The 10,528-nt window shown below is 44.0% G+C and overlaps 6 protein-coding genes across 6 annotated transcripts; 2 read left to right on the top strand and 4 right to left on the bottom strand.

Annotated features, from left to right (window-relative positions):
* Window positions 1-1,015: 1,015 nt before the first annotated feature.
* SAMD00019534_063000 (hypothetical protein) lies at window positions 1,016-2,374 on the top strand (the record flags this gene model as incomplete). Its single annotated transcript, XM_012898120.1, has 2 exons — window positions 1,016-1,167; window positions 1,240-2,374. The coding sequence occupies 2 exons, from the start codon at window positions 1,016-1,018 to the stop codon at window positions 2,372-2,374; spliced, it is 1,287 nt and encodes a 428-aa protein (XP_012753574.1).
* Window positions 2,375-2,481: 107 nt separating this feature from the next.
* SAMD00019534_063010 (hypothetical protein) lies at window positions 2,482-3,048 on the bottom strand (the record flags this gene model as incomplete). The annotated part of the gene is made up of 1 exon (XM_012898121.1): window positions 2,482-3,048. The coding sequence occupies one exon, from the start codon at window positions 3,046-3,048 to the stop codon at window positions 2,482-2,484; it is 567 nt and encodes a 188-aa protein (XP_012753575.1).
* Window positions 3,049-3,845: 797 nt separating this feature from the next.
* On the top strand, window positions 3,846-4,641 carry SAMD00019534_063020 (hypothetical protein; the record flags this gene model as incomplete). Its single annotated transcript, XM_012898122.1, has 3 exons — window positions 3,846-3,997; window positions 4,073-4,262; window positions 4,342-4,641. Coding segments are annotated over 3 exons (642 nt in total), but the record flags the coding sequence as incomplete, so codon positions are not given.
* A 57-nt stretch (window positions 4,642-4,698) lies between these two features.
* SAMD00019534_063030 (hypothetical protein) lies at window positions 4,699-5,118 on the bottom strand (the record flags this gene model as incomplete). Its single annotated transcript, XM_012898123.1, has 2 exons — window positions 4,699-4,860; window positions 4,972-5,118. The coding sequence occupies 2 exons, from the start codon at window positions 5,116-5,118 to the stop codon at window positions 4,699-4,701; spliced, it is 309 nt and encodes a 102-aa protein (XP_012753577.1).
* A 986-nt stretch (window positions 5,119-6,104) lies between these two features.
* Window positions 6,105-8,994, bottom strand: SAMD00019534_063040 (hypothetical protein; the record flags this gene model as incomplete). The annotated part of the gene is made up of 4 exons (XM_012898124.1): window positions 6,105-6,124; window positions 6,206-7,718; window positions 7,787-8,876; window positions 8,957-8,994. 4 exons carry the CDS (start codon window positions 8,992-8,994, stop codon window positions 6,105-6,107), a joined length of 2,661 nt encoding a protein of 886 aa, XP_012753578.1.
* A 1,042-nt stretch (window positions 8,995-10,036) lies between these two features.
* On the bottom strand, window positions 10,037-10,381 carry SAMD00019534_063060 (hypothetical protein; the record flags this gene model as incomplete). The annotated part of the gene is made up of 1 exon (XM_012898125.1): window positions 10,037-10,381. A coding segment is annotated over one exon (345 nt), but the record flags the coding sequence as incomplete, so codon positions are not given.
* Window positions 10,382-10,528: the final 147 nt, after the last annotated feature.

Genomic DNA, 10,528 nt, shown 5'->3' on the forward strand with positions numbered 1-10,528 from the left:
AGCTTTAACCATGGATGTGAGAACTCCTTAAAGTGTTCGGCATTCTTCAGATGTTGGAGATGTCGGTGTCAGTGGGTGGATCATTTCAATCAATCAATCAAACAAACAAACAAACAATTTACCTTGCGATAACATTTCTGTCCATGTTGACAAACTGGAAGGTCAGATTCTTGATCCAGCTTGGACTTCTTTGTAGTTGTTGGCGCAGAATCAGTTGCTTGACGCTTAAATGTACTCTCATCAAAGTCTGGATTGGCCATGATTGATACTCTATATATACTCTGATTATACAACAAAGAGAACTGATCACTGTCTTCCAAAATGTATTGTTGTCCATTCACCATCTAATGTAACATCCATCCATTAGTCATAGTCAATCAATAATCATTCCGTCCAACAATGGTGTGTACATACCTGTATAAAGTAATCTTTATCAAACTTCTTCATATATGATGGATTGGTTCCAGTCTGTCATTTGAGTGATTGAATGCATGAATGAGTGAGTCTGTGAGTGATTGATTGAGTGAATGAGTAAATGATCAGCTGATACATACAGCTACCAAGAAGTAGTTTGCAGAGTCATCCATCACAACCTGTAGTTGTTTCCGAGAGCATTTGGCATCTGATATATTATGTACACTATCTCTTCCAATAACATGTGATCCTGTAGTATGAAATACAAAAGGTGAAGCACCTCCCGCTGACAATGATATAGGTTGAATAGTAAGAATATGTCTTGATTCTTGTGATGTAGTCATTTTTGTAATAAGTAATATGTAATAAGTAAGAAGTAATAAGTATGAAGTTATTAATTATGCAATGAACTGAAATGTTCATGTTGTGCTTATTTGTGTTGATCCCTCAACCAGGGAACAACTTTTGTATACAAAGGCCAACTTCAAAGAATCTCAAAAAAAGTCACGGGTACCATTTGATTTAAGTCCTCGAGGATCCATTGTGTCGATCTTTCATTCATTAGTGTAGTGCGACCCAACAACAATAGATAATATAACATATGGAAGACGAAGATAGATTTATACCAAATGAATTGGTTGCATTTAATGGATGGGATGAAACAAATACATTCTTTACTCCACAAATAATCCAGTTGTTCAAAGATACCCTGACACGCAATGAGACAAAGATATCATTCCAACAATCATTCAAGTATGTTATGTTAGGGAGAGAGACACAAAGAGAGACATACACTAATGCTTGTGAACGAACAAACAAACATAGGTTGATGGATGTATATAATGGATTGGCTGGAACTGCTTTGACTTATTTGCATAGATACTTCTTGGATCAAACAAATAGACAGATGTTGACAAAGGCTAGAGAGTTATATAATAAGGCATTGGAATCGGATGGTTTTAGTAAGGCTAGTTATGAAGATATCTCAATGTTGATAGGACGTCATGGTGTCTTTACAGTGGGCGCAATCATAATGTTCTACGAAGGAAACACAGAGGAGTGCACAACAATGTTAAACAAGTTGTTGGGCCAGTTTGGTCCAATCTCACAACTGGCCGCATGGTACCCGCATGAGCTACTCTATGGCAAGTCTGGCTATCTCCAGTGTCTATTGTATTGCAAGCGATACATCCCCAAGGAACACACTCGCATGCTCAATGGCCGCATCGTCGAGCTGGTCAATGTGATCATCAAACATGGCAAGAACTTCTCCGAGGAAAAGGAGTCTGCATCGCCTCTGATGTACGAGTGGCATGAGTCCCAGTACCTTGGCGGTGCACACGGTCTCAGTGGCATACTCTATCAGCTGATGGAGGCGCTGGACATGTTCCCCACCGAGTTAAAGACCGAGGAGCACGTCAGTATGATCCGTGGCACGATGGACTTTATAAGCAAGCGTCAGTTGCCCTCAGGCAACTACCCATCACGTCCAGAGAATGAACACGATCGACTCATGCAGTGGTGTCATGGCGCGCCTGGCGTCATCCCAACTTTGTTACGTGCGGCCACCTTCTTTGATGACGGAGGATTCCGCGTGACCAATGACTACCTGGCACGCGCTGAGATGGCCAGCGAGGCCGTCTGGACCTACGGCGTCCTGACAAAGGGCGTTGGTCTGTGCCACGGTATCTCGGGCAATGCCTACTCATTCCTCTTGCTCTACATGCACACGAGATACAAGAAGTACTTGTATCAATGCGTGGAGTTCCTCAAACTATGCTGCAACAATGACTTCCTTGAGCAACTCAAGACGCCCGACCATCCCAACTCACTCTTTGAAGGACGTGGAGGACTAGTCTGGATACTCAGCGATGTCATTGCCCTCTCTCGCATGATCGACAGCACTGGAAACCTTCCTGAGACACTTCCATACCTTGACATCAAGTTCCCAACATACTAACACGTCGTCATCATCCTCGAGGCCAGGCGATCAGTCAATCAATCAATCAATCAATGTACATTATCGTTTATTACATCCACTATGGCCTATTAAAGCATATGACTCGATCACAGATGCAGCTTGATTGTAGTCTTGAACTCTTTGCGACAGATGGGACAGAGGTGTCGACCACCAAGCCACGAGATACACTCGTGACAAAAGATGTGTCCACAGTCGAGACAGGTGTCCTTCTTGCGATCCATGCATATTGAACATAATGTATTCTCTTTCTCCTCTTCAAGCATTCGTTTGGCCTCCTGTAACTCCTTTTGTATCTGTACTGCATCTGGTGCGGGCGAGACCACACCTTCGACCGTCGTCACCTCAATGTCCACGACGGCCACCACCTCGCCAGTGGGCTTGACCAACTCTTTGTGTTGTTGTAGTTGCTGCATCTGTAATCTGACCGTTGCTATATTGGCCTGTTGTTGCTCCTTCTCTTTCTGCTCGCGCTCCTTTCTCTCCTTCATCTGTTGTTCGCGCATCTGTTGTTGTTGCGATGACATTGGGGAGAATGGCATCATTGGCGATGATGGTGTGTATAGTGTTGGCGAGGGCATGTAGGGTGTCTCGGTCAGTCGCTGTGAGCCGGGGTTCAAGCCATTACCACTACCGCCGCCACTCAGAAAGTCCATGTCGTCGTAGGAGATGGGCGCGGGCGGAGGACATAGTTGATTGAWTTAGATTGTTGGTGTCCATTTGCATTTGTCTCAGTTGTTGATCCATCTGCATCTGCATGGCATCCTGTTGGAACAGACATTGTTGTTGAAGCATCTGACCATTCTGTGAATGCATCATTGACATCTGATGCATATTTATCATATTATGATTGGTAATATCATTCATATTCATGAAGCCTCCCATTGGTACACCAATAGAACTCATCATAACCATTGGTCTATTATAGAATCCATTATTATTAATATTGTTTGTGTTGTTGATGTTGTTGTTGGTGTTGTTGCCAGTTGGAACTGATGATGACATTGTTATTTGATATTTGTTGTAAGTTGTAATGATACAAATGTAGTTGTAGTATGTATAACAATGTGCCCTAGATCCAGGTGAATGATTGAAATGACTTTGAAGGATTCATTCATTCTTGATTCACTTTGGAAACCAAGTGACAACCCCAACTGACATCGTTTGGTTCAACCCTAGATATCTAACTTTTAAAATCGAGATCTTGAGTCTAAAGGATAATCAATCAACTATCTAATATCTCTTTGATTGATTGAATGAATGGAATGAATGATGTTGAGTGACAATCCCATGAACTTGAAATGGAATCATCCCACATGATGTTGAAATGTGATCAAACTACTACATTCTCAGAACCAATCAAACAAATATTGATTGGATGAACATCACATGTCAACTTTCATTCATTAAACAAACAAACAAACAAACAGATAAAACAACAATAGAGATATAACAATATATAATGGACTATAGTAACATTAAGATCAGTGCAGACACTGTTGTGGAGTTTGGTGAACTGTTAAAGACAGTGTCTCCAACTGATATGCTCACTCTATTCTTTAATGCTCAAGCACAACGTGCATCACTATATACAAGGTTCAATAAGTAAGTATATATATATATATATCATTGTTCAGGTATATTGAATGATGTCACTGACATCTTCAATCAATCAATCAGTGGCTTTAAACAGTACTTAGAGGATAACAAACTTGAAGAGTATCAGACGTTATGCTCAAACATGTCCACTATGATGTCAAAGATATCAAAGGAGGTCATTCAGATTGAGGATGCACTGAGGCCACTCAGACCAGCTTGGAGTGACAAGATCAACCTCATGAGGGAGCAAGAGAAGGCAAAGTTCATCCTAGTATGTACCTTACCTTCATTCAATCAATCAATCATTCACAGACTGAAGATGATGGTGATGACTAACCATAAACAAACAGACTACACAATACCAGATACTAAAGACAGAGATACATTCGAATACAGCAACAAAGAAGGATGAGAATGGTAATGAGTATGAAATGCCAATAGCTGCAGGATCTTGTTATCATGAACATATTGAGATGTGTCAACAACAGTTCAATCAATGTCAACAACAGCTCAATCAATGTGTGCTGAGTATCAATGAGACACTGGAAGAACTACAATACGCACTTCACGACGAGCCTGAGGAGCAGCCTATCATCGCCAACAGCAGCGAAACAGGTTGTCAACATGCTGGACATGATGTACATCATCATCATTAATCGATCGATCAAAGTTATACATGTATAAACCTATATTCTTAATCTTCTTTATTACACAAAGTATGGAGCGTTTGGTCCAAAGTAGGCCATTGCCAGACCCATCAGACATAGACTGACGGTTGATGTAACAGCTCTAACTCCACTCTCTGCAGACTTCATATTAGCCAACGAGGCGACACAGCAAACAACTGATATCCATAATGCTATCTTATACTGTGAGTATGTTCAATTGATTGATCGATGGATTGAATTGTCGTGTAAGTTGTTTGATGTTGATGTTGTTGTTTGTTGTTGCTATCCTATCTATCTCTGTCTTGTTCGTACCTTTGCAATGATACCAATGAAGGCAAACATGAAACATAGTAGCGCATAGTAGTCCAAGTTAGCAGCCTCCTTCTCAGTTTGAGTTAGCTGAGGTCGCAGATCGAATGTTGCTGTTGGTGGTCTTCTTGGGTCTGACTTGCTGCTCATCTTATATATCTGTATATATGTTGAATAAATGTTGATTGACTGTTTGATTAAGTGTAATTGTATGAATGAATGTGAACTCGTTTTCTTGTGTTTAGTGTGAAGATCAATCAAACTAGTTTGGTTTATTATCAACTCAAATGATCATTTGGATTCTAGTTGGTCTAGGTCAACAATTATTGGTACTATTGTGTTTCCATCACCTGAACATTGGCGGGCCAGGGTAGGTTGAACTTTAATGCAAGGTATCGAACAAATTGTTGGCAGTTGGATTGTTCGCTCCAGGTCTCGCCTTTGGCTATAATATACTCTGGGAACCAATTATCCTTTACAGTAGCAATAATATCAACTACCCAGTAATCTGGTCGTCTAGGATATTGATAGTTATTAATCTTTCCAAGTAGGTGATAATCAATTATTTTGTCCTCAGGGCCATCTATAGTTGCGGTGAAGAATTTAACTTGTCCTCCATTTACAGCACTGATATGGAGAACTAGACCTCTGGGAATATCAGGAGTAGACTGGCCTGCAACATCAATGATGAGTACATAATGGAAATATTTGAAATCAGAGTCCTTGGAGTCTTGGGTAGGTTGGTTCATTCTAATGTCGAAGCGGCCAATATAGACATTACCAGCTCTATTGTCATCCAAGTTTGAAGAGGGGAATGAAACAATGTTACCAATTGATGATGACGATTCATCGTGTACATAAGGTTTATAAAAGGAATATGATAATGATGATCCCATTATTAACTCTTATCTCTTTATCTGTCTCTGTGACTCCTATCTGTTAATGAAGGTAATATATGTTCATTGATGCGGGTCTTTAACAACAACCTGGAAGATAATGTATATATTAGGTCATTGGAATTCGAGTTGGAACTTCCTTCCAAGATTGATTGATTGAATGATTAATTGATTTATTGACTGAGCCTGAACGGTTGGATACATGACGTTGAATGTCCAAGTGGCAGTTAGAGTCATCCATCAATCTAAAAAGTTGGTCTCTGTGTTTGTACAATGATTGATTGATTGATTGTTCGTGATGTTAGTATGATCATACCATTTGAATGAATGCAATGACTTACGTAGCTCATTAAACATGTCTTCGTTCAAATAGTTTTGTCCACCAATGCCACCTTGTTGTCCATTTATGTAGGGTGATGTGAAGGTCTTGAAAGCGTAGTTGTCCTGATTGAAGCCGCCAATGTTGTCCAGCAACTGCTGTCCAGAGATTAGTGGCGAGAATGCTGCCGACTGCAGATCGGGCTGTGGCTGCGCAGGCGCAGGCAACTCGAGCGGCATGGTCATCTGCTGGCTGGGACTGCTGCTGCTACTGGTCGAAAAGGTGGTGGCGGCGGAGGCGCCGGTTCGTGGTGGGCTGCTCTCTGAGGTGGACGTCTGCATTGTTGTGTTTGTTGAATTGATCTCGGGTGATTGGATTGTTCCATTATTGTTGTTATTGTTGTTGCCATTGTTGTTGTTGCCATTGCTGCCACCTACGCCACTGCCACTGTTGTGGATGTTCAGTGGACTGCTGCTGGAGCTGGACGTGTTGATCTTGGTTTGTTCGTTAAGCGTACTGTTGGTGATGTTGTTATTGCTGCCACTTGGACTGGTCGACTGTGGGGACACACTCGCGCCACTACTGCTGTAGGACAGGTGAGGCGGCTGTTGCTGTGCGGGCGACTGAGGTGGTTGCAATGATGGTGTGAATGGTGATGGTTGCTCGTTCGTGGCTGGCGTCGACGGTACGTCCGTCTGCAATGGCGATGGTTGGGGTAGTGATGGTGATTCGATGTTGCCAATTCGTTTGAGTTGCGTCTTTCCGTTGGCCTTTGGCTCGTCCGTCGTTGAGTTCTTTCTCTTTCTCGTCGACTTGGTCTTAGCTGCGGTGGCGGTGGCAGTTGCGTCGGATGCCGACTCAGTTTGATCGGCCGATGATGAAGACTTACGAGAGCGAGGCTTGGGCTTGGCGGTTGTGGTGCTTGTTGATGATGGTGGTGGTGGCGCGGCAGCTTGGGGTGGCAGAGGAGGTGGTGCGTTGGGGAAGGTGTTTGGTGCGCCAACCATTGGAGTCGGCATCATGTGAGGTGACGACACTGGCGGACTGTGTGTCACCATTGGATGTTGAGGCATCACACCCTGCGGCATACCATATGGCGCGGGTGGCGAGCCAGAGTGCATCGGCACGCCCGGCATCATGTATGCCGGATTATAGTACATGCCCGTCGGCTGTCCATTCTGTACAATCATGTAGTTCTGGTTGCCTGGCATGTAGCCAGGGCCAGGCTGCATGGCCCACTTGTTGGGATGTTGTTGATAGAGTGCTTCGTGCGACTGTCTCCTCTGCACGCCCTGTGGCATCATCATGCCGTGGCCTGGATGCTGTAGCATCTGCGAGGGTATCGCTCCGTGTGGAGGCATCATTGTCGCTGCGCCAACAGGTGGAGGATGTGACATGGCCATTCCTGTTGGCGGTTGTCCTGGTACTTGTGTCGACGTTGCTGCAATTGTTGCCGCTGCATTACTGTTTGTAAAGTCCTCTGAGGGCTTTCTCTTCTTAAGTGGCGAGCCCTTTACCTGTGCCTTTGTGGCGCTCTGAATGAGTGAGTGGGTGAGTAAGTGAGCGATGTTTGGTCGCGAGATTGATTGATTGATTGACTTACCTTGGCTGGGTCGTGTTCGGTTGGATCGGTTTTGGGTGATGGTAGACTACTCGGTTTGGTCTCGGTTGGCGGCTGCTGCTGCACGGATGCTGGGAATGGCACGTGTTGTTGGTTGACAACACCGCCAGCATTGGGGTATCCGATGGGCAGCCTGACCTGCGAGCCTGGATATGGTGGCACGCCTCCTGGGGGCTGCTGCATCTGAGGATTCAGTGGTGTGCCCGCTGCGGTGACTGGAGGCCGGAGTGCCCCTGGTGGGACACCCGGCGCCACACCCATCTTTGTTGGGTCCACATGTTGTTGTGGATGAAGTGGCAATGCAGTTCCATTGGCTACCATATAGTTATATTGTTGTTGTTGTTGTTGTTGCTGTTGTTGCTGTTGTGTTAATGGGACGCCAGATGATGGTGGCGGAGTAGTTGTGGCAGAGTTAAATACATTGACCGGTGAGACGACACCAGTGCGAGGTGATTGCTGTGATGGCGGTTGAGGTTGTTGATGATTGTATTGCGCGGGGAATGGTTGTTGAGCATTGATAGGCACTGACGACCCAGGTGTCTGTGGCGCCCCACCAGCAGGTGATTGAATCTGATGCTGTTGATTGATGTACATTTGCTGTTGCTGTTGCTGATGCTGCTGCTGCTGCTGTTGCTGTTGAAGCTGAAGCTGATGCTGATGTTGCTGTTGCTGTTGCTGTTGTTGCTGTTGCTGCTGTTGCTGCTGCTGGTGTTGCTGATGTTGCTGTTGCTGCTGCTGCTGATGCTGATGTTGTAGCTGCATCTGTCGATGATGGCTGACAAGGTCGATGTAGGACTTGGTGTTGTTGTCTGGAATGTTAGCCTGCTGTTGCTGCTGTTGTCCAATGGGTTGATGCCCCAGCATCATCATCTGCTGCTGCTGTTGCTGTTGCTGATGCTGTTGTTGTCTTGAATTGTAGTGTCTCCAAAAGACAGTCCACCATTCATATAAGAAGCCAGGAGCATTGCCATCTGTGACCTTTATATCAGGTATCTTTACCTCTGCTTTGAAAGCTGAATAACTATTTACAAAGTTATTCTTGTGAAGATAGTCTAAGATATATGCGTTCAATCTATATCATTCATTCATTGTTAGTTAGTATCATTCATTCATTCATTCATTGATCACATGATCATGTTGAGATAACCTTACATATTTATATCATTGTCGCCTCTTTCATGCAATGACATGATTGGTATTTACACAATGTTTGCTGTTTGATTGATTATATATATAAGGTTGATTGATTGATTGATTGATTGATATTGGGTGATTGATAAAGTGAGGATGAAGGCACGGCCCAGAGTCTCTGTCTATTTCTCTAAAATAGAGTTATAGCGTTATGTATCTGTACAAACAACAACAATCCAACAAAGAGGGAAGAAACAACATCAACTAACAACTTTGGTTGGAATAGGTGTGAGTATGTGAATATGTAGGTGTGATCGATTGATTGATTGAATGAGGAAGATGAGGAGGAATGTGATGGATGGATTGTGTTGGTCTGTGTGTGTATGTGTGTGTTTATGTTGTGTTTGTGTGGATGGTAATGGGGGCTTGAGTTTCGTGTGTGTGTGTGTGTGTGTTTGAAATGTAGGGCGATTGTGATTAAAGGTTGGGCAGACACTGATGTCAGAAAGTAGGCCCACCTAGACTTTTGGTTAAAAACAGGGGGTTCCCAACCAACCAAAAATATATAAATTTTGGAAACAAATTTGGTCTTGGAAAGGAAACTTTAAGTTTTATGTTCCAGGATCACTATCAGATTGATCATGTCAGCTGACCTAGTGGGCCATGTGATTGAATGTGATTCGTGATTGCCAATCAAACACATCTATTTATATATTGGTGGACCATACTCACTCCGAGTCAGTCGACTATTTCATTGACGTGTTTCGTGACTACTTCTCAAGAATGATTGATTGGTATGATGAGTCGTGTAGTGTGATGATGAATGAATGTAGTTTAATAATAGATTGATGGTGACAAAGAAATTAGGTTTGTACAATGAATGAATGAATGTTGGGAATAGACTGAGCCCAGCCGATATGCAATCTTATTGCACCGGGTCTGGATGGATTGATCAATCAACATATGTGGTCCATGGCAGGGCTTGTTAGGCCAAGCCAGGACAACAACATGTTAATGCATGCATGGTGGACTTGGGGATGATATATAGTTGGTTCCAACAAGTGTGCTGTGTTTGTGTATGTGAGTGGACGGCGGGCCTTAGAAGATAATGTCGTTGGTACGTGGAGCGTTGAAGTTGAAGGTGGAGCCCATGTTGTTTGGCTCGGTGTTCTCCATGTCGTCGGCTTGCACATCAAAGAAGTCCTCGAGGATGTTTTGAGCCTTGGTGTAGACATCCTTGTTCTTGACATTCTGCAGCTCGATCAGTTGTTGGTCGCCACCAAACTGCTCAATGAGGTCGACGTATGGGTTGGCGCCAGTCTTTGACGCGTGCTCCTGGCCGGCCTTGAGAATGTTCTCGATGGCCTCCAGCACGACCTTCAACAGGTTCGAGTCGGTGGACTTCAACAGCTCGCACAGGGGCTCAAGCACGTTGGCCTTGACCATGGCCGAGATTACAGACAACGATCCGTTGGTGGCGTTGCTGACGGCCCAGGCAGCCTCCTTCCTGACCTCAAACTCTGCCGATTTCAGCAAGTGGATGAGCTTGGGCAGGATGTCGGTGTGTGGGTTGATGACTGTGGCGATCTGCTC

This window comes from Acytostelium subglobosum, assembly GCF_000787575.1.
Source record: "Acytostelium subglobosum LB1 DNA, scaffold: scaffold12, whole genome shotgun sequence".
In the NCBI taxonomy this organism is placed as follows: domain Eukaryota; phylum Evosea; class Eumycetozoa; order Acytosteliales; family Acytosteliaceae; genus Acytostelium; species Acytostelium subglobosum.